This window comes from Camelus ferus, chromosome 17 (genome assembly GCF_009834535.1).
Source record: "Camelus ferus isolate YT-003-E chromosome 17, BCGSAC_Cfer_1.0, whole genome shotgun sequence".
Taxonomy (NCBI): Eukaryota; Metazoa; Chordata; class Mammalia; order Artiodactyla; family Camelidae; genus Camelus; species Camelus ferus.
In genome coordinates this window covers 49,474,502-49,498,920 of record NC_045712.1, presented here as the reverse complement: position 1 = coordinate 49,498,920, position 24,419 = coordinate 49,474,502, and the positions used below count along the sequence as shown (strand labels likewise).

The following is a 24,419-nucleotide window of genomic DNA, read 5'->3' as shown; positions in this document are numbered from 1 at the left end:
CTGAAGGCATTCACTGCCTTGTCATTATGATTGCCTTTGACACAAAGCACCAGACGGCTTATGCAACCAGGCGTAGAGAGAGAAAACTTAGGCAACTGGGATATTTTGTGCATAAAAGGAAATGTTCTTCCTTTTTAAAAAGTAAACAGACAACATTCTCTTAACAGTGGACTGGAAGGCGAAAACAGCAATGCTGGTGTTGGATAGAGCAACAAAATGTATTTTCTGCCCCAGACTCTTCTGGGGTACCAAGTTACTCTCCCAATTTAAAAGCCTGCTAAGAAACTAAGAAAACGGGAAATTGAATTTGTTCCCTAGTTCTTTTTAAACTTAAGTTTTAAAGACTACAAATCCAAAGCAATTGGAGTATGTGACTGCATGCAACTCACAATGGATTTTGGTTGTATGTCAAATTTTCTAAAGATAAAATTTGGGATATGAATCCAGGCACTGAGTCTTGAACAACTTTCAGTGAACACTACATCTGTCACAGGCTGAATGCTGCAATCTGAATTTGTAGTCAGTCATAAAATTTCAGGCTCAGTTCCTACTAATTATGGGCATCTTAAATATTTTGAATTAGAAGTGTACTCAAAACATTTACTGCGTTGTCCCCTACTGGTGATCGTCCATCCTCTTAAACAGCCTGGTTGACAGGGGACTCACCACCCACCCGGCAGCCTGCTCCGCTGTGAAACCTCTAATTCTGACACACACTTCCTAACGGTGAGCTAACCCTGGCCTCCCCAGAACTTCCACTCCATGGACTTGGTGCCATTTGCTGAAGTTCCACATCATAAATCCAGTTGTTTTCATATTCTCAGTGTCATTCCATTTTCCCAGTTAACTGAAGTATTTTTTCATCCTCGTATAACTGTACTCCAACACTTGTTGACTCAACTTTCAGCACACAGCGAAACAACCCCACTTCTCTCCATCAACACCACCACCAGTCCAGTCAAAGCCGCCGTCACCACTCAGCACACAGGTGGACCTGCTTTTCCCTCCCTTCTCACACCCTCCGCTCTATTCCCTAGAGATCAGCCAGGATGGTCCTTGCTGAAGAATAAACCTTCACTATGTCTCAACCTGTTAATAGCCCTTCAGTCCACTCCTCAGTGCTGGAGACAAAAATTCAAAGCCTTCGACGTGGCCTACAGCATCTAGTCAACCCTGGCCCCTGGCAGCCTCCCAGACCCACTCGCTGTCTGTTTTCTCCTTTGCTTGATGTGCTGCATCTCCAGTTTCTTCCAGTTCTTCAGACCAACAAGCTGTCTCGCTGAGGAAAGCCTTCAGAGACGCGGGTCTATGAAATGCTTTCTCCGCTCCGCTCACTGAGAGTTAGTGAATGTCTGGGTCTCAGATTATATGCCCTGTCTTCAGAGAAACTTTCCCCGATCCCCAGACTAGACCAAGTCCTTCTGTAATCTCATTTCCCCCTTTACCATCCTTCATCAAATACATCTTAATTTTTATATGCTTCATTCCATAAATAATATTATTAATAATGCCAATACCTAATTTTATGGAGGACTTACTACGTGCTGGGTACTGTGCTAAGAGCATCAGAAGCCCGATCTTATTCCGGCTTCAAAGCAAGCCCGTGAGTGGTTACTACTGCTACCCATGCATGACAGACGGGAAGAGTGGGGCTCGGGAAGGTTAAGCTGAGCGGACGAGGGGATTAGAATCCACTTCATTCTAGAACCTACTGAGGTTCTTCAGCTTTTCATGATAATGCTGGGATCTAATGCTGACTCTGCTACTAAGAGGCGTGGACACCAACAGCCAAGGGGACGATCAGGAACAAACGATGGCCCTGTCTGCCCAGTGCCACAAGGTCAGAACAAGGTCTCTGTACCTTTTCTCTGCACTACTGTCCCCTAGTCTTCCTGGCATTCAAATACCTAAGAAAAGGAGAGCTTCAATGAGTCAGTTTGGTTCTCCTGTCTTGACATCTCTGGAGACTTCTTGAATTTTTAAGGCATTTCCCAGAAAGCAAATAGCAGAGAACAGCAGACGAGCAGTTTAAATACGTTTGTCTGGATTCATTAGCAACAGGGCAGATCTGGTAAACATGGAATTCAGATGATTTAGAAAGGGATGTGAGCTCACTGGCCAGGACATTAACAATGAGAACTGCCAACACTGCTCCAGATTCTCCGTGGCCACGCTCTGTGCTAAGTGATTTGCACGTGTTACTTCGTATAATCATCACACCAGCCTGATGAGGTTGGTACTGTTGTGATCCCCACTTTATCAGATGAGGAAACAGGTGCAGAAAAAATAGTCAGACTGTTTGCTCAGAGTCCACAGTTAGTGAAACTCGGCCACTGCTGGGCCTGAGGTGCTTAGGACGTAGGGCAGTGTTGTGCTGAGCAAGGAAGGATTCAAGATACAATCCTACGACCATATGAGGAGTATCCTTTATGACTGAACAATGGGCTGGGAGGGGAAGCCAGAGGGAAGGGGCGCAGCCATGGCAGCATGTCTATTCCATTCCATCAGAGACGGCGCTGAGCGAGGACAGACACAGAACTGAGTCTGAAGGGAACTGGCCAGGGGGACGGATGAAGATTCTATCTGAGGCGACCCTCAGATTTCTATTACAATAATAAGGATCTGACTCGGCTTGATGGGGCAGAGTAATACTCTGGGGCCAACTTAAGAACAGAAGATGGTCCAGAAATAACAGTCAGGCAGATAAAGGTCACTTATGCATACAACCAGCCAATTGTTAAGCGTCTGCTTTGCACTGGGCATCGCTCTGGGTACTGAACAGCTGTAAAGTAAGCTTAAAAAGCCCCTACTTTTGTGGAGTTTTCCTTTTGGTGGGGAAGAGAGACAACAAAGAAACAAGGCCACAGGCACAGGTATTATGTTAGGGGTGGTGGGGGCCGTGAACTCTGTAAAGCGGGCAAGTGCTGGGAGGCTGGGGGGCATCAGGGCGCCCCGGTAACACAGAGCTCCAATCTCAGCAGCGACCCAGAGGAAGGGAGGGCCTCTGCCACGCGTGTATCAGAGGGAAGAGAATGGGGTCGGGGGGGGAAGGGGAGGAGAGACGGGCCAGAGGCAGGGTGCTTGCTGGGACGAGCAGGGGTTCTCTGTGGCTGGGGCGGAGGGGGCAGAGAACAAGGGCGAGGTCAGCTGGGACAAGCCCTGTGGGGACAGAACTTTGAGACTCCAAAGGGATAAGGACTTTCATTACACTCCTCCTACTTGGCTAGCTGGAGCACTTCTTTCTGACTTTCTTTGAGAAATTATTATATAACATTACCAACTTAAAAATAGGAATGAAAAAAATGCTTGTAATTTTATCGTCTGACGTGGCCTTTTTTAGTTTCCTGTGTTCTTGTCCAGCCTTTTTTCACATCTACACCTATTTTTATGTCTTTTCTGATAGTTATAAACAGTTGCACATTTTGTTTGTTTTCCTAAGCTTCAGGTCGCACTTGTTTCACAGGCTGATACAAAGTCTTCTGAATCATCAATCTAACGGTCGCACGGTATGTCAAGTCAATGTCCTATGTCTTCCTGGACACTTGGGTGACTTCCAAATGGTCCCCGTGACAGGTGATGCACAAACGCTTTTCTAGGCTTGGGTTTTCTGGGATCCCTTCCTCTTTGCGAATATTTACATAGTGACTTTGTGAGGTATTTCTTGGTAATCCCGACAGGTTCGAGGTTGTGAGACAAAATTACCTGCTGATGGTGGTGGTCACCTTTTCAGAGTAGACGCCTTCCGGCACTGGTTCATACACCGCCTCCACGATCTGCCAAACAGAGGAGAGTGACGGACGTAAAGGACCCACGGTGCCTCTAGGGGGTGGTCCTTGGCCACAAAACTAGAGTTACTCAACAAGCATCATAACCTCGTGCACACATTTTCATCAGAAACAAAACAGAAAAATTCATATAAATTGAAGAGTTTCTGAGCAAAAAATTGTATTTTTCAAGCTGACTTAAAGTTAACCTCACGTTCATAATGATGTGCAGGATAATATAATATGGTGGGTTGAGGGCAGTCCAAACCACAATCAAGAATAAAAGCAACGTGGTAAATTTATTTTGATAATTTTCTAGGATAAATTTAAGACAATTATAGGGGAATATGGGCCACAGCACAAGATGCAGATTTGGAAGAAACAAAAAATAAACTGGGTCACGCAGCTAATAAAACAGTGCCTCTTTTAATCGACAGTTGTATTCAAATCACAAAGGTTCTATCTGAGAAGAAAAGGAATGGTGGATTTGGCAACATGAGACCCTGCCTCTCTCCCGAGGTTGCTTACCTTTGTAGCCAGGGAGAGCATGTTGGTGCTGTAGAAGGGAGGGTTCAGAGTCGCCATCTGATAAAGGATGCAGCCTGCCGCCCAGACGTCCGCCTTCTCCCCATACGGCTCACTCTTCAGCACCTCGGGGCTGCATGAAAATGACTGATGTTCATGAACAGTGAAAAAGGAAGAAGTCAGCACGGGAAAAAAGTTCCATTTTCAAGCTATAGTTGGAGACGCAAAAAAAAAAAGTGTTTGTGAATACTCTCAGGCTTGGTGAGCTGAGCAGCACAACTAAGCAATTTTACTTTAAGCCACAAATAACAATGAACTGCATAAACACCTCTCAGAGAGTGATGGAAATGCTAGCTATCCTGATTGTGGTGATGGTTTCATAGGTGTAGACATCTATCAAAATTCATCAAGCTGTACATCTGAAATATGTATAGTTTACTGTACAGGAATCATAAAGTTGTTTAAAAAAAAAAGAGATGAGAGATTGGAATCCTCATACACTGCTGATGGGAATGTAAAATGGTGCAGCCTATTGGAAAACAGTTAGGCAGTTCTTAAAAAGTTGAAGACAGAGTTACCATATTAAGGGATACAGCTTCAGGCCAAATCCTGTGTGTGATCTTTCGGGTCCAACCACGGGCTTTGCCTGGCAGACCTCCTGGGAGGAAACTGCCCTCCCCACGCCAGACGTGGCACACCGCCAGTGTCCCACAGGTCCCGGAGGGAGTTGCGGTAACGAACCCGGCTTCCCTGCCAACCCCAGTCAGCCACGTGCAAGGTCACGGCTGCACTCCCAGACCAGGCGCCTCCGATCGGTGCCCGGAGGCCTTGGCTGGGCCACCCGCTGGAGCCTGGGCTGAGACCACCTTGTAAGGGTCTGGCTGAGGCAGACCGTTCAACTGCTGGTGACACTTCTGCGTGCTGTTAATGAATGGTTACGCACATTACAGAAGCATGAAAACCTGGACAGAAAGGGTATACGTCAACTTCAGGGTAGTGATCACCTCTGGGGAGGAAGAGGAAATAGAATGGGGAGGGGTCTTCAATTGAATGAATACATAGCATAACTTCTTCAAAACATTTTTCCTAAGTAAATATAATATAGCTAGAATATATTGAAACCAGTGTGTATAAATGGATGTTTATTAACTAATGAAATATTTCACAATAAAAAAGAATTAAAACAACAAAATAATGGTTAGGGATAGGTGGCAGAATTATATGAGATTCTAAATTCTTGATACATTTATATATTTTTCAAATTCTTCCAACCGTCATGAATTTATTTCATAATGATAAACAACACATGTTATTTTTTCAAAAATCTATCATGGTCAGTAAATTTACTTAAGCAGAGAGCTTGAAAAAACAAACCAGTATTAAAAATCTCATTTTGGAGTAAAAACCCTAAACAAGTGTTTTTACTAGGCCAGTGCTGAGAAACTTTTTTTTTAATGCAAGTCAATATTTAAAGGCAAAATTTAGATATATCCAAATTATAAGGGCTAGTTAGGAACTGAAATGCAAATAAATTACAGTTTAATAGTTATTCCTGTCAATGTCCTTTTGAAAACATGACTTTAAATAAATCTGGATTCTCTGAATGTGTTTATTCAATCTTTTCCTATAAATTACTGTGTAGAGCTACAGCTAATAACAGATTTTTTAAAAGAGCTGGAATATCTAATTCAATAGTTTTCAAAAATATTCTAGAATTCTCTTCATATTAAATAAAGTGTAAAAGCCCACTCACTGTTTAGATGAGATCGAAACAAAGGCACTTTGTTTGAAGCAGGGGTCCTGATTTCTTGCTTGCTTCACAGATACATGCCCTCTCTCTCCTCTTTACCTCTCCCCATCAGTGGCTTCTTCTGCTCTGGACACCAGCATCCTCAGCTCTGCTGGCCTCTCACCATCACCCTCATTCTCACAGTCCACAGCACACTTCTCCACGAACTGCTGCTGGCTCTACCTGTGACTGCTTGTCGCCTCCCCCTACCCCGAAGCCCTTACCACTCCCCCAGAACCACTCCTGGTAATCACTGCCTATCTGCAGATCTAAGGCGTGTCCTTTGGTCCTTTCCACCGAGTCATGAAATCATCCCGTGAAAGTGACAATTCTCAATGCTTGGCCCTTCTGCATACAGGATGCTGTGACCTAGGAAAAGCACTGTGCTCCTCCTCGGACACTTTCTCGTGTCTTGTCTGACTCTAGTTTCTCTTGGTTCTCTTTCTCCTCCCTCCTCTTTGCCTGCTCCTCCCAAACCTCCCCAGGGCTTGCTCCCTCTGAGTCTGCCCCTGAAGCGCTGTGGCCCCTCAAGGTCTGGCTCAGCTCTTGTCTGCTTCACAGCCAGTCCCACCTAGACGCCCATGAACCTCTCTCCCCTGGGGCTCCCACAACATATTTGGGTTGCTTACTGGACATGACAGCCTTGCTGCCTCAAAAACAACCCAAATGTTATGGAGATGCTGCTGTGGGTTGAACTGGGCCCCATAATATATGTTGAAGTCCTTAATCCTGATACCTATGAACGTGACCTCATTTGGAAATAGGGTCTTTGCAGATGTAATCGGGTTAAGACGAGTTCATACTTGATTGAGGTGGGCCCTAATCCAGATGACTAGTGTCTTAATGAGAAGAGGAAACAGAGCCACAGACATAGACGTGCGGGGAAAATACCGTATGGTGATGGAGACAGAGATGAGAGGGATGTACCTGCATGTCCATTCCCGATCTGTCCTGGTCCACCTGCCTCCTGGACGCCCCCCAGCTTATCCAGTGGAGAGCCCTGTTTCCTAACAAGGACAGCTGTCTGGCTCCCTGGGGTGAATTCTGGATTCCCTCTTGGCAGCCCTGATGAAAGCTCCAGCAGCTTCTGCACCCAGGTGGAGGCCACCTGCTCTACAGGGTGACTCTGGCCATAGGTGACCCTGCCCCACAACACTGCCAGGAGGGTTGGGGAACACAACCCGGAAATATGGAGAAGTTAGGGCCTACGGACAAACTCTGACCAATGAGAAACAGAGATGAATTCTTCCCCCTTCTTTCCCCCAGTGGACTCTTCTAACGCACAGAGGTGCCTTAAGATCCACCCAGAGACATCCCCCTTGACCAAGCAACTGCTTGTTTCTACTGAAGCTGTGGCCAGCTTGGCAACACACCACACTGTATTATGAGCCCCCTTCCCTTTGGTGTTTCTCAATTTATCTCACTCTCAATGCCCTGGGACCACCACCTCCCACAAAAGGGCTAGCATTTATGCTCCATTTTCTGTGGAACTCAGGATAAGACAAGTTATTTAACTTCCTTCTGTCCCATTTAACAGATGGGACAATGACAGTCCTTCTCATATGACTGCTGAAAGTATTATGTCAGAGAATGCCTCGTGCTCAGAAAATGTTACTTGTTAAAATTAACAATAAATACAAAGAGAGCCATCAGCATTTCTGCATTTCCCTCCCACTGTGGTTGGGAAGGAGGGAATTGGAGAATGTGTGTATTCCTGATGTATCTTCTTTTTTTTCATCCTTTTTGTAATTAAAAGCTATTACTACTGCACCTTATCCCACAGAGGCATGGAAGCTCATTTATGCAGAAAAGGCACTTATTAAATGCCGTTAGGAGACTCACAGGGTTTCTGGGAGGACCCAAGAGCCAGCCTTGGGGGCTTTTCAGTGAGAACGTCTCCCCGGCACAGCCTTCACCACTGACAGTGGACAGCAGACACCAGGACCCCAATACCACCGTCTTCCACCACCACCCTTGCCCTGCCTCCAAACTGGACTCCGCCCAGCGCATACTCTCTCCCATTCACCACCTGCAGATCCAAGTCTTGCTGAGGCCACATGGTAGCCACTTGGTACAGCTGCAAGGGCAGCTAAAAGAACACTTTTCTTTCTGGTGCCTTCTTTAACGAGAGGATATTCAAAAAGTAGGAAACTCCCCAAATACAGAAAAGGCATTCAAAGGTCTTCAGGACAGCCAAAAATACGACAAATGTCCGCTCCATAGCTGTTTGAGGATTCATCCCAAATCAAATCAAATAAGGTTCCAAAGGAAAAAGAAAGAACAAGAAAAGGGAGGGCTGGAAAAACAATCTACCTACTGAGGGAATTCCTGCAAAGTGTATCTCGTGTCCAGGTAATCTGTGATGCTTAGGGCCTTGGGGGGGGGGGGGGAGCTCACGCTGTTTTGTGAGCTGCTGCTGGGGCCACCATAGCACTGGGGTTCCCCAGGCAAAGCAGGGTAAGTGCTTATACTCGGGGTCGCCTATTTCTAGCCCTTAGACAACTTGACATTGTAATTAGAACTCAAAGTGAACATGAACAAATTCTACTCAAGCCTAGTATTATTCATCAATCCTTAGGCAGAAATCTTGGACAATTACCCGGTCAACAAGTAGATGTAATACTCAGATGACAGAGTTTCTTATTCTTAGAAGAAAAGATACGTGATAGATTGAAAACGAAAATATTTGAAGCAAGAAAACGAATCACTTCTATTAAGTATATCCATCCATTGTCCCACCAATTACAATTACAGGCTACTTCCTCTCCTATGTTACTCATACTGGTGTCCCTTGAACAACACAGGGCTTAGGAGTACAGCCCTCTGCACAGTCCAAAATCCGTATTTAATTTATAGTCAGTCCTCAGTACCCGCAGGTCCGCACACTGGGGCTCAACCAACCAGGTTGGCAGTACTGGGGTATTATGCATGGAGTGAATAAAACCCGACTTTAAGTGGACTCACACAGCTCAGACCCGTGTTGTGTTCAAGGGTCAGCTGTATGTGAACGAAGTCACCAAGAATTTAAGTTTTCCTTTGAAGTTTATAGACTACCTCTCACATTTTGAAGACTTATTAGTTTTTTAGAGCCCTTTAAGTTTACAGCAACACTGAGAGGAAGCTATGGAGATTTTCCGTATACCCCCTTCCCCTCCACAGCCCCTTTCTCTTTTATTCTCGTTAATGCGAGGCTCAAATCAGCCCACCCCTGGATTATCACAGAAGCCTTCCTCCCTTAAGTGCCTTCACATGTTCAGTCACTGAGCAACTGTTTACTGAGCACCTACTATGTGCCAAGTCCTCTCTTCCAGACAGTTTTGCTATGAAAGAACAGAGAAAAGTGGGTTAGTAGCTGGAAAAGAAAGAGAAGAATGTGTGTTTGTTTTTTAAGACAGGGACAAACAGCAGTATGCGGGTCGATAGGCAGGCATGAGTCAGTGGAGGTGGAGAAACTAGTGATGCAGCAGGGGACTGGCCTCCACGAGGACTGCGGGAGCGCACGTCATGCAGGGCCAAGGGTGCAGGTGGGACGGGGGGAAGGGAGCAGGGCACGATCACTAAAGGAATGACACAGCCATTGAGGACACGACGAACACTGGCCAGAACCAACTGGGCCCAAGACGGTGGAAGATTTGACTCTGAGTGAACTTGAGCCTCATAAGACGCTCACTGTACTACATTAACATGCTAAATGACACTCCCACAGGTGCCATGACAGTTCCGAGGGTGCCCGAAGGCCAAAAGGTGGGCAGTGGCCCAATCCCTGGAAATCCATCCACCCTTTCCCCCAAATAGTTGGACTAATCCTCCCACATGTTAGCCTATGAAACTACCCAGCCTATAAAAACTAACCACCCCATACCCGGGGGCGGCCTCTCTGGCCTTCTGAGACGGCCCACACTCTGTGTACGGAGTGTGCATCTCCCTGAATAAAGCTACGTTCGCTCTCCTGTGGCTCGCTCTTGAATTCTCTCCTGGACGAAGCCAAGGACCCTCACTCGGCGGCCTGTCCCAGGGACTCGCCCGAGACTTGGGGCGTGACCATCCTCTTGCACCCCCTTCTCCTGGAGCACAGGGAGCTGGGAAGACATGGAAGCAAAGCTTGTGGAAGTGCCCCTCTGATGGCTCCTAGTTTCTCAGGGAAGCGGGGAGCAGAGTTGCTGGTGTCAAGTCGGAGTTCAAACTCTTGCTGTTAACCCAAACCTTACTCAAACACCTCCTCTACACAAGCCTCCGCACACACTGATCCCCCATTTCACTAATCTCTTGACGCCCCTTCAACGACCTGTGTCCTTCACCGGGCTTGCCCTGCTGTACCCCACGGCGGGGCAGCAGAGGGGGTCGTGATAAACACTGGATTCCACCAAAACGTGTTAATTACGAAGGAAAGATGTTGCGGCCGCATCAGCAAACAAAGGATGCTGTGGCCATCAAGCCATCAGCCACTACCACTGCCCTCCCACTCCACGGGAGCCCTGAGGGAGGGGGGCAGACAGGTTGCCACTGCCAAGCCCTCAGCCACTGCACCAGCCCCAACAGTGCCCCCCGAAGGGAGGCAGGATGGGAAAGAACCGGACACTGGCCCTAGACGGCTGCGGCACACGTCAAAGGAACGACTTCAGCGAGCCCAGGCTCCTTCGTCTTCCCATACCGAGAAAGCGCTGAGCTCCTTAATTTGAGGTGTCTGGTTTGCTTTAACTAACAGTCATCTTTCGACGTCCCCGCTACCTGGTCTTTGCTGCAAAAACCCCCATGGACCCTGACTCCCCCTAAACTCTTTTGAGCAGATCCTCAGAGCTGTCTTAGAGGCTGTCTCCTGGGCTAAAGTCCTCAGTTTTTGTCTGCCGAATAAAACATAATTGTCAGCTTTTAGGTTGTGTGTCTTTTTTTAGTCGACAGTACAAAACTTGAAAATATACATCACTAAGTGATACCCATAGCTAAGGAAATACAATAATTTTACTCATATAACAAGCGCATACACAGAGGACACTGAACATCACCATGTATCATATTATCTCCAGTGTCCTTGGTCTTGATGCCATATGGGCTTTAGACTAAAAGGTGGCTGCCAGTTCTCCTTCCTGCCCCTCCTTGTTACTCGAACGTGACCTTAATGAGTTTCCGATCTGTGTACTTTCCCTCTGACATGAGAAATCACACCTAGGAAAAGTCCTTCCTGACTTTGAGGGCCAAAAAAAAAAAAGTGAAATTAGAAAACCTGACTCAATTAGTGGTACTTTCAGTACCACAGTGGTACTTTGATCAAAAGGGAAAAATGTAAAACTTAATATACAGAAGCCACAATTAAATACAGCTGAGCGATCACAAGGGGGCGCTCTCACACCCTGTGAAGACAGCAGAGCCCAACAGGAGGAAGAAAGACTTCTCCTTCCCGGCAAGGACTCAGCCCATGAAACACCGTGGGCTCTGTTTACCGCAGCCCTCCCACCTTCCTTTCCGCTCTGTAAAAGCCTTCTCCTTCCCTTGGCATGCTGGGACTAGCACGTGACCCACCATGCTTGTGGACCCAAAAGTGCAATTCTCTGCTGATCCAGAATAAACTCATCTTTGATGCAGAAATATCTGGCAGTCTATTTCAGGTCAACAGAATACACTGCTTTTGTAATAAAGAAACAATAGAAGAAAACTTTAATCAATAAGTTTTTTAAAAAGAATATGAAAAGGAATATATACATATACATATATATGTATAACGGAATCACTACGTTGTACACCAGAAACTAACACATTGCAAATAGACTATACTTCAATCAAAAAAAAAAAAAAAAAGCAAAACAACACACAAGTTTTGAAATTTTCCAAGATAAGGGGTTTTGTTGGGGTTTTTTTGTTTATCTCTATTCACCATCCTTGAATCTCTAGTTAATTTTTAGTCCATGAAGCCTGCCCAATTTGACAATATTTTCAGATATTCTATTTCGAATAGGGTCATTACATATATATGTGTATGTGTGTGTGTGTTTGTGTGTATATATATATGTGTGTGTGTGTATATATATATATATATGTGTGTGTATATATATATATATATATATATATATATATATATAGTAATTGACTTTTTACTTACCATATTGGAGATATGCTTCTAGGTCAACAATTACTCTACCACCACTTAATATTATGTACCTAAACAACCTAACCAGCCCCATTTCACTGTACAATAGCTACAATAGCTGAGAATGAATTAAATAAAATACCAAATAAACAGGGAAACAAAAGGAAAAAATTTTAAATATGTTAAAATGTTTATACAAACAAAAACCAATGTAAAAATTCCTGAAAATTACCAGTAAATTTTTTAAAAATCAGTGAAGAAAAAGTTTCATTTATAGTAATTCCTTTATTTTGATCATATTATCACCACAGCCAATTCATTCTACATTACCTGAAGCCCAACTGATGTAGGGAATGCCAGGGTTTGAGGGGAGGGGAGTCACAGGAAGGAGGAATAGAAGAGAAGGAAAACAGGAAAATCCTTGGAAGGGTGTCTAGAATTTTACATGCTTCATCAGTCTTGAAGGAAAAATAAATATTTGAGTCAAAAATGCTGCACTGAGACTGCACTATAAAAAAGGAACTGAGATTCCTCCTTATCAGATTAACTCATACAACCTTCCTAGACATGGAAGGTTTTGAATGAACATACTCTTTGATGGAATATCTATATGTCTGATTTAAAGGGTTAGAAGTATGAATAAATAGGAAACAAATTTAGAAGAAAAGACTGAAAAGAATCTTTCACTATATGAAGAATTATTAAATTATTAAATGGTAAGTACTGACGAGGTGTGTCGCACGGCCACTAAAACCCGAAAAGAATTTCGAGTCATGAGAAAAGAACTTCAACTTGGCATAAGAACACTTTGGCTTTTGTCTTTCTGGGTACAGAAATTTTCACAGTCACAAAAAGAAAAGAAATTATAAATCACCTTCCTCAAAGGCTGTTTTCCCCTTAACCTGTCATGAAGATGGTGAAAAATAAAAGAGATAAGCATTTACCAGTTCTTGGCTTCAAGAAAAGGCACACATTACATGGTCTTTTTCAGGTTTCTCTAATTCTAATGCTTTATGGATTCTACTAAGCAGCCGATAATGGGGACCAGTTAAATATAAACACACTGAGGAGCCTGGGCAATTCAAACAAATGGATAATGGGAGGTGGGATCGAGACGAAGGATTCGGAGGACACTGGCTCCCCTCCCCTCACTGAACACATCCAAACTACAACTACACACAGAGGGACTCTCACTGCCATCAGCCTGGGGACCCGCAGAACAGCTCCCCTGCAGCCAGGGCTGTGAAGAAAGGTTCACATGGAGTCTGGTAGGAAGGGGGAAGGGACCTGGTCAGACCCGCACGCAGAAGAGGAGGGGACATCATGGGCTCAGCGTCTCCCTGGGGAGCGAGGGGTCGAGGCTCCGCACTGGGCATCCCCAGCCCTGGGGGCCGACACTGGGAAGAGAGACCCCTCAGCCGGGGTGAAAACCAGTGAGGCTCACCAGGGGGCTGTAAGAAACTGAGACTCTGCTCTTGAAGGGCCCGGACCGGCTCTCTCCCAGCCTCAGTGTGGCGGCAGCAGGCTGAGAACTGCCGGGGGCTCTGGCCGGCCCGCCAGGACTGCTGCATCCCTCCCCCGCCCCCCACCGGCCCCCACCGGGCTCCTGCTCCAGCCCCTCCGGCTCCGGCACTGCTCCCCACTGAGGCAGAGGCGGCCACCGCCCACGACAGTGTGCACGCCTGGAGGGGACGGAGCCGGCTTGGACCCCAGCCCTGCCTCTGGCCGGGGCGCAGGCAGCCACCGCCGGCGCGTGTCACTGCACACCCGTGGGAGGGAGCACAGTCAGCTGGGCAGCGCGGCACTGCCCCTCCCGTCACGCCCAGCCTCTAGCCGCGCGAGCGCACCGGGGACACAGTGACACCAGCACAGAAGTGCAGCCCCCGGGCCTCAGGCCCTGAGCCCACAGCCCCACCGAGGCGGAGACCGCCAGCACCCCTGGGAGAAACCCAGCTCCCTCAGGGCTCCTGCTCCAGCCCCTGCGGCCCTGATCCCTCCTCTGACAGGGCAGTGACAGCCACTGGGCAGAGAAGCCCCAGCTTGGCCCTGGCTCTGGCTCTGGCCCCTCCGGCTCCACCCCTACCTCCCACCAGGGTGGCGGCCGCCAGCACACGTGGGAGAAGATGCGGCCGGTGCTGCTGTCAGATCCAGCTCCCGCCAAGGCCCCTGAGCACACGCAGTTGCACAGGGATGCTCCCACACAAGGCGCGCCTGCAAGACCACAGCAGGTAACTGTTTCTCCTAAATTCAGAGAGAAATAGAAAGTTAAACAAAATGAGAAGAGGAGAATATATTTCAAAAGAAATAACAAGGATACACCCTGAAAAAACATCCTAATGACCCAGATAAATCATTTACCTGATAAAGAGTTCAAAGCAATGGTAAGAGAATGCTAACTGAACTTGGGAAAAGAATAAATAAACACAGTGAGAACTTTAAGAAGGAACTGGAAAACAGAAAAAAGGACCCAACAGAGCTAAAGAATAAAATAACTGAAATGAAAAATACCGTGGAGGGAATTAACCGCAGATTAGGTGACACGGGAGAACGTATTAGTGATGTGGGAGGTACAGTAATGGAAACCACCCTATCAGAACAGCAAAAACAAAACAAAACAACCACCAAATTTTTAAAAAGGAGAGTAGTTTAAGGGACCTCTAGGACATCGTGCATACTAACATTCAAATTATAGGCATCCCAGAAGAAGAGGAGAGAAAGGGGTCGAAAATGTATCTGATGAAATGATGACTGGAAACTTCCTGATGCTGAAGAAGGAAACAGACATCCAGGAAGCACAGAGGGTCCCAAACAAGCAAACACAAAGAGACCCACACCCAGACATACCATAATTGAAACGGCAAAAGTGAAAGAGAGACTTCTAAAGGCGGCAAGAGGAAAACAAAGAGTCAGTTACAGGGAATCCGCCTAAGACTGTCAGCTGATTTTTCTGCAGAAACATCGCAGGCCAGAAGAGGGCGGCATGATATGTTTAAAATGCTGAAAGGGGGGAAAAGCCCTGCAAAGTTAATACTCTACCCAGCAAGGCTGTTATGCGCAACTGAAGGAGAGATAGAGGTTGTCAGACCAAAGCTAGAAGAGTTCATGACTACTAAACAGACCTTATGAGAAATATTAATGGATATTCTTTAAGTGAAAAGAAAAGGCTACAATAAGAATGAAGAAAGTAGAAGGGAAAAATCCCACTGGTAAAGGCTGCAGATCAACTATTAAATAACCTAATACATAGGTTAAAATATTAAAAGACAAAAAGTGTAAAATCAAAATATAACTACAATAAATAATTAAGTGATAGACACGATGATTTTAAATATGACATGAAAAACACAAATTTGGGGAGGGAGAGTACAAAATGTAGAGCTTTTAGACTGTTTTTGATTTTAAATGACTATCAGTTTAAAATAAGTAGATATAGTTTACAGGTCAATAAAAATGAACTCCATGGTAACCACAAATCAAAACCTACAATAGAAACACAAATAGAGAGGAAAGAATAGAAACTTAAAACTAATGAAAGTTATCAAAATACAACATGAGACTAAGAGAAGACAAAAAAACAGAGAAGAACTACAGAAACATCAGAAGACAATTAACAAAATGGGAAGAAGTACATAATTATCAATAATCACTTGGACTAAATGCTCCATTCCAAGTACACAGGATGGCTGATTGGATAAAAAACAAGACCTTTATATGATGCCTACAAGAAACTCACTTCAGAGCTAAAGACACACGCAGAGTGAAAGAGAGAGGATGAAAAAAGATATTCCATGCAAATGGAAACAAAAAGAAAGCTGTGCAGCAATACTCATATCAGACAAAGGAGACTTTAAAAAATTTTTTAAAGTCTGTAATAAAGGACAAAGAAGGTCATTACATAATGAGAAAGGATCAACACAAGAAGAGAACAGAACTTGCATAACATGTATGCACCTAGTACAGGAGCACCTAAATGTATAAGCAAGTGCTAACGGACATTAAGGTAGAAAACGACACTAATACATTAATAGCAGGGGACTTTAACACCCCACTTATGTCAAGGGACAGATCATCCAGACAGAAAGTCAGTAAGGAAACACTGGCCTTACATGACACATTAGATCAGCTGGACTTAATATATATCCACAGGACACTGCACCCAAAAAAGGCAGAATACACATTCTTTTCAAGTGCACATAGAATGTGCTCCAGGATAGATAACATGCTAGCCTGCAAAACAAGCCTCAACAAATTTAAGTGTTTGGAAATCATGTAAAGCATTTTTCTAACCACAGTGATATGAAACTAGAAATCAATTACAGGAGGAAAGTAGGAAAAACAAGCATGTGGTGACTAAACAACATGCTTCTGAAAAAAACCAAAAACCAAAATACAATGGGTCAATGAAGAATTCAAAGAGAAAATAAGAAAACAAATGAAACAAATGAAAATAAATACACAACTTTCCAACATCTCTGGGAAGCAACAAAAGCAGTTCTCAGAGGGAAGTCTATAACAATACAGGCCCTACATCAAGAAATAAGAAAAATTTCAAGTATTAACAGCCTAATCTTAGCAAAAGAAGAACTAAGTCCAAAGTCAGCAAAAGAAAGGACTTAAAAAGATCAAAATGGAAATAAAATTGAGACCCAAAAAAAAAAAAAATCCAAATAAGAAACAAAGGGCTAATTGTTTTAAAAGACAAACAAAATTCATAAGCCTTTAGCCATGCTCATTAAGAACAAAACAGCAAGGACCCAAATAAAGAAAATAAGAAATGAAAGAGGAGAAATGGCAGCCAATACCGCAGAGATTAAAAAGAAATTATAAAAGAATATTATGGTCAGTTATATGCCAACAAACTGGACAACTAGAATAAATGGAAAAATTTCTAGAAACATACAGCCTTCCAAGATTGAATCAGAGAAAAACAGACAATCTGAACAAGATTAATCACTAGTAGTGAAATTAAATTTGTAATTTAAAAAAACTCCCACCAAACAAAAGTCCAGGACCAAAAGCTTCACAGGGTTATTCTACAAACATATAAAGAAGAGTTAATACCTATCCTCTCAAACTATTCAAAAAATTTTAAGAGGAGGGAACATTCCCAAATTCATTCTACAAGGCCACCATTAGCCTGATACAAAAACCATACAGACACTACAAAAAAAAAATTACAACCAATATCTCTGATTAACAAAGATGCAATGATCCTCAACAAAATATTAGCAAATAGAATTCAACACAACATAAAGAAGGTCATTCACCATGATCCGACATGATTTAGAGCAGGGATGCAAGGATGGTTCAACATCTACAAATCAATCAGTGTTACACACCACATTAACAAACTGAAGGAGTAAAAATCACATAATCATCTCAACAGATGCAGAAAAAGCATCTGAAAAAAATTTAACACCTATTTATGATAAAAACTCTCAACAAAATTGAGATAGAACATAGCACAACATAATAAAAGCCATTTATGAAGAACCCACAGCTAACATCAAGCATAATGGTGAAAAACTGAAACAAGACAAGTATGCCCACTCTCACCATTTCTATTTAGCATAATATTGGGTGTCCTAGCTACAGCAAATAGAAAAGAAAAAGAAATGAAAGGCATCCCAGTTGGAAAGGAAGAAGGAAAACTGTCACTATTTTCAGGTAACATGATATTATACCTAGCAAACCATGAAGTCTCCAGCAGAAAACTATTAGAGCTAATAAGTGAATTCACTGAAATTGCAGGATAAAAGATTAATAGACAGAAATCTGTTGCTTTTCTATACACAGAACTATTAATAACATTAACTAATAAGGAACTAGTATAAAGAGAAAATAAACAAGTAATGTCATTTACAATTGTATCAAAAAGAATAAAATACCAGAAATAAACTTAACCAAGGAGATGAAAGATCCACTCTGAAAACTAAAAGAAACTGATGAAGGAATCTGAACCAAATAAATGGAAAGATATCACATGTTCACGGATTGGAAGAATTAACATTTTTTAAATGTTCATTCTATCCTAAGCAATCTACAGATTTAGTGCAATATGCATCAAAATGCCGATGACATTTTTCATAGAACTAGAACAAATAATCTTAAAATTTGCATGGAACCACAAAAGACCCCAAAGAGCCAAAACAATCTTGAGAAAAAAGAACAAAGCTGGAGGTATGACACGTGCTAACTTCAGACTATACTACAAAGCTACAGTAATCAGAACAGTATGGTACTGGCACAAAAACAGGCACACAGATCAATGGACCAGAGCAGAGAGCCCAGAAATAAACCTATGCACATATGGGCAATTAATCTATGACAAAGGAGGCAAGAATACACAATAGGGGAAAGACAGTCTCTTCAATAAGTGGTGCTAGGAAACTGGTCAGTTAGGTGTGAAAGAATAAAATTAGAACATTTTCTTACACTATATACAAAAATAAACAAAAAATAGCTTAAAGATCTAAATGTAAGACCAGAAACCATAATATTCCTAGAAGAAAACAGGCAGTATCCTCTTTGACATAAGTCTTAGCAGTATTTTTTAGATTTGTCACCTCAGGCGAAAGAAACAATAAGAAAAAATAAACAAATCAGACCTAATTAAACTTAAAAACTCTCACACAGTGAAGGAAATAATCAACAAATTGAAAAGACAACCTACTGAACAAGAGAATATGTTTGCAAATGACATGTCTGATAAGGGCTTGATATCAAAATACATAAAGAGCTCATACAGCAGTATCAACAAAACAAACAACCCAATCAAAAAATGGGCAGGAGACCAGAACAGACATTTTTCAAAAAAAGGCACACAGATGGCCAACAGACATATGAAAAAGGATGCTCAACATCTCTAATCATTAGGGAAATGCACATCAAATCCACAATGAGAAATCCCCTCAGACCTGTTAGAATGGCTATTATCAACAAGACAAAAAATAATACATGTTGGCAAAGATGCGGAGAAAAGGGAACCCTAGTACATGGTGGGAATGTAAGTTGTTACGACCACTATGGAAAGTATGATGGAGGTTCCTCAAAAAGTTAAAAACAGAACTACAATATGATCCAGCACAAGCCCACTTGGGTTTATACCAGAAGAAAATGAAAATATGAATTTGAAGAACTACATGCACCTCGGTGCTCACAGCAGCCTTATTTCCAAAGACAAGATATAAAAGGAACATAAGTGTCCATCAACAGATGAATGGATAAACATATGGTGTATGTATGTATGTGTGTGCGTATATATATATACACATATACATATATATATAATGGAATATTACTCGGCCATAAAAAATGAAAATCTGCCATTTGTAACAACGTGGATCACCTGGAGGGTATTATGCTTAGTCAAACAAGTGAGACAGAGAAAAATAGATACTGTATGTCTTCACTTATATGTGGAATCTAGAAAAAATTTTAAAAATGAATATAACAAAGCAGAGACAGATTCACAGATACAGAACAAACTAGTTTTCACCAGTGGTGAGAGGGGTCAGAGAAGGGGAAAGATACGGCTAGGTGATTAATAGGTACAAACTGCTAAGTATAAAATAAATAAATACATAAATATGCAATACACCACACAGGGAATATAGCAACTACCTTATAGTAAGTTTCAATGGAGTGTAATCTATAAAAATATTGAATCACTATGTTGTACACCTGAAACTAATATATCATTATAAATCAACTACACTTCAATTTAAAAAAAAGAAATGGATAAAGTTCACCCAGTTATGATGCTATAGCCATCAAAGGATTATTAGGCACTGCCTACTTTGAATCACAAAGACAAATTCACATCGAACAGCCTTGAAATTTCTCATTGTTCATTAACTGCTATTTGCTTTTTCTCTACTGATGTTTAAAAAAAATAGCTGGCCTACAGTTGACATTACACATTTTGTATTTGTATTCCAGCCAAATATCACCAGCTTTTAAAATTCAAGCACATAACTATACAATTATGGTGCTTTCACAGAATACAATACCTCAATTACATCATTATACAAGTGCCTTTCTCTGAGTATAAAGTCACACAAAACTGTGTATTCTGTGGGGGTGGGTACAGCTCAGTGGTAGAGCACACGCCTAACATGCATGACGTCCCAGGTTCAATCCCCAGCATCTCCAGAAAAAGGAAAAAAAAAAAATCAGAGAACAGAAGAGGGTCAGGCCACGCTGTCACGGTGCCTGTACTGCGCCCGTTCAGAGCTTTTTACCCTGTCAGTCACTGCAGATGCTGCAGGTGTCCTGCCCACATCCCCTACCCTTACTTCTTCAGAGCACTCTGGCCTGAATTCCAGCCATTTGCATTTTTGCCTGAGGATTTTCTTTGACCCCTTGGACATTCTCTGCCTGCAGTGCGACTGGCCTGAGGTATCAGTAAATTCATGGACCCCAGGAACAGCCCTTCACCAGGGAGGGGTATGAGATGTTGTATAATCACTCCACTCTCTCCTATTAGGTGGGTTCACTGAGTGATGCATTTAAACTGGCAGCAGTTTGGCGCTCCAGTGCAGCTCGCCCGGAGAGATCTTTGCCTGCTGCCTTCCCTTCCCTGTCTCACGTCCCCACTCCCCTACCCTTGTTCCCTAGGATCCCCTCCAAAATAAAGCACTTGCTCCTGAATCTTTGACTCAGGGTGTGCTTTTAGGAGCAACCCGAACTCAGAGACAAGTAGAAGGAACCCAGCAAGGTCAGGCAAAGAGAGGAACCCGTCCGCGGGAAGCAGCAAGCTGCAGTGGGGTCTCGGGGAGAATGGAATCGAGGGCTGCACGCACGTGGCCAGACTCCCTGTCACATTCCCTCCAGGGGCCAGCCTCATCCTCTCAGACCAACCTCCTCCTGGCTACAAGCATGACCACCCAGCGCCCCGGGCCTTTCACCTCCCGGCTTCATCTGTTTACTGAGTCCCCACTGAGTCCGCATCCCCCAGGGAAGAATTCTAATTACAGCAGCTTGAATGAAGGAAACGCTCCTATCACTTCTGCCAACTGGAGCAGGAACGCTAGGACTGGCCAGCCTGGGGGACAAGCGCCAACTCTGGCCAGAGCAAACATGGCCCGGGAGGCAAGGTCTCTCAAGCATGGGACTCACTCGGAGCGGAGGAGGGGAAGAGGGATTTTCCTAAGGAATGAGGCCGTTGCTCCCGGCATAATAGCAATTAATCTTTATTGAATCCCTGCTATACTCCAGGTGCCATTGCTATAGTGGATCATCCATCTACCTGTCTGTCTGTCTACCTGTCTCTATCATCCATCATCTGTCAGTCTGTCTGTCTATCTAATCAATCTATCATCCATCCATCCATCTAATCTATCATCTATCTATCCATCCATCCATCCATCTACATCTATCCATCCATCTTTCTAATCCTCATAACAACCCTATGAGGCAAGAACTGTACCATTATTACCATCAGCTCCCACATTTCAGACAAGAAAACAGAAGCTCATAAAGACTAAGGTACTTGCCCAAATTCAGTTACGTGGAGAGCCAGGATCAAACCCAGGCTGTCCAGTTCTCGAGTCTGCACTGTGTCACATGGGCACCTAAGGGACGGCCCTGCTGGCAAACCCACTGACATTTCATTACTTCTCTCACCGCTACTGTTTGGGGCACTGTTTGCTAAGCTTAGGGATACAGCAGGCTGTCATAAAAATTGGAGACAGATTCAGAGAAGGAGGTGAGAGGAGCTGGTTAGATGAAGAGGCACGTGCTTTTTGAGGAGCAGACAAAGCCCTCTTGAATCCCTAAAGCACTAAGAAGAGGTGAGGTACTATATACAAAATCTGCAGAATTTAACCACCAAACGTGGTTAGTATCCCTTTCTGTGAAAATGAAGGTTTTGTAACAGTTGAGTGTTGCCAATGTGTATCAAAGTTATATACAATGTGTATCAAAGTTACATACAATGTGTATCAAAGTCACATTTCCAAATCATTATTTTGGCAGTTTATTACAGATCACAATATTGTCACAGTTTTATTATGAAGTTCTGTTTTTATGTGCGTTTTTTAGGAAATCTTCCCCCAAAGGGCAGCTTGAATTTCAGAGTATAGGACTCGTAACTCTTATGTTACTATTATAGAAAAAACAGTATCTCAGAAAAGGTTTTCTTTTATTGGCATCGTGCCACTGCCTCTCCTAGGACTGCTATGTACATTCCAAAACACCAGATTAAAAAATGAATAATTAAGTTTAAAAAACGAATAATAGTGTAGAGTGTTAATATCAGCTAAAGGAGTTATGAAATAAATTGATGCAAAAGATATGAGATTGGTAGGGTCACAGGGGTAACATTCCTAAGAATAAGCTGAATAACTAAAATGCTTCCTTAATTCCTCCACCTCTGATAGAGTAACTCGGCCTTCATATTTCCCAGCTGTTTAAATGCTCTAGGGGGGCAGGGTACAGCTCAGGGGAGAGCGCATGTTTAGCATGCACGAGGTCCTGGGTTCAATCCCCAGTCCCTCCATCGAAAAATAAATAAATAAACCTCATTAACTACCCCCGCAAAACAAAACAAATAAATAAAAACAAAAAAATTTTTTAATTAAAAATAAAAGAATAAATGCTCTGACTTCCTCCACTCTTTCCTTTCTCTGTCTGTCCTCATCACCGTCATCTCTTCTTCCCTTCTGACCATCAGTCAGCCAGAGGCACTTCCAAGCAAGTACCGTCATAACGTCTGACGGGAGAAACAGATGCCACTCCATATGGTTTACACGGTCCACAGGACGTGGCACAACCACTATGTGGACAGGTGCCGTGCCCGCCCACCCCCGCGGGCCTCTCCCTCAAGTTCAGCAGCACAGGCAGGCCCTGTCTACATGCTCCTGGTGGAGGCTCTTATAAGTTATCACAAGGTTTTCCAACCCTTGATCCTTCTACCCTTGACTGCTGTCTGTGTCTCCTCAAATTCAGCTGAAATATCCTCATGGAAAAAGACCAAGTCACCTTGGCCGCCTGACAGGTAGGTGCTGGGACATCTAAGCCAGGGACAGGTAAAGGGGTTAGCACGTATGTCTCTCTTCCCTTCCCTTTCCCTGGCTTCATTCTGCAGATTTCTAAAAAACAGCACTTCTGTTCAGTGACTGCCAGGCTGAGGGATACCCAGGGCTCGGCAGTACTGAGGGGAAAATTCCAGGTCTCCCACGATCCCAGTGTAAATCCCCACGCAGCCAAACTACAGCTCCTGCTCTCCCTTAAACATGCTGAGTCTCCTCAGAACTGAACTGAGGGAAGATTACATTCTCACAGTTCAGAAGGGCACTCTGAAGATGTACCAATGCGTGGGCAGAGAAATAAACACTCGCTGAGTGGAGGAAATGAGGGCACTGGCCGCCTGACCGCAGTGGTGTGGCCCTGTTTTGCCAAAGCGTCGTTCTTGGGCTGCTAAGACAAACTCTGTCACTTAGCAATTTAACGCCTCCTAGCTCCCAAGGGACCATTCAACAAACAATGCAATTTCTTTAAGTATTTCTCTTCTAAAGTGAGTACCATGTTAAGCTTTCTCCGCAGACGGTCCTGGGGGAACACGGCGGGAGGAAGAGTTTTCCTGCAATTTCTGGCATGGGCCAGGGGGAGGCAGTATAGGCCTCGTGAGACTAGCCTGTGGAGCCTGTCCCAGCCACAGGCCCAGAACGCTGGGCCTAAGCCACCCAGCAGCCTCAGGCTGGCGATCACCTTTCTGCAGTGCCGCCCACCACCGCCCCCTCAACCCCGCCCCCTCCCAGAAACCAGAGCCCCTGCACAGCCTGCACCTCTGAAGGCCTCCTGCTTGTGCAGTGCCCGGACTCGCTCCCCGTCCCCCTGTGGCCCTCGGACCCTGACAGCCTTGTACCCTGCTCCACGTCCTTGCCATGGGGTGCTAAGCCCCACTCCCAGACCTGTACTACAGAGGGTTGCTTCCTGCCCGCCCAGCAGCACCAGACCAGCTCCAGCCTGGCCCATCCAGCCTCCATCCAGCTGATCCGATGTCCGGGTCTAGCCCTTGAGAGGCCTTGCGGCTTCCACTTCTGCCCTCTTGGACTGCTGCTCCAACACAGCCACGCAAACACAGGGCGACCTGGAGGAGATCCGAGGAGCCCGAGCCAAGAGTCCACATGTCCCGCCAGATGCATGAGGCCAACTGCACCTTGCAGCAGAGTCAATGATTCATCTGAATGTACGCACACAACTGAGCCCCGGGGCAGCAACAGAGGAAACGCCCAGCAAACCTACGCAGACTGCC

General features: G+C 44.2%; 1 protein-coding gene across 4 annotated transcripts in view; it reads right to left on the bottom strand.

Annotated features, from left to right (window-relative positions):
• The window catches only part of NEK10 (NIMA related kinase 10), a 152,805-nt gene that overhangs the window by 44,264 nt on the left and 84,122 nt on the right, over positions 1-24,419 (bottom strand). For all 4 annotated transcript variants that reach the window (XM_032459417.1, XM_014561306.2, XM_032459418.1 and 1 more), the window contains 2 exons: positions 4,293-4,422; positions 3,703-3,773 (listed from right to left, as the gene is read on the bottom strand). In XM_032459417.1, coding sequence (XP_032315308.1) covers positions 3,703-3,773; positions 4,293-4,422 — 201 coding nt within the window. The remainder of the gene's footprint in view (positions 1-3,702; positions 3,774-4,292; positions 4,423-24,419) is intronic.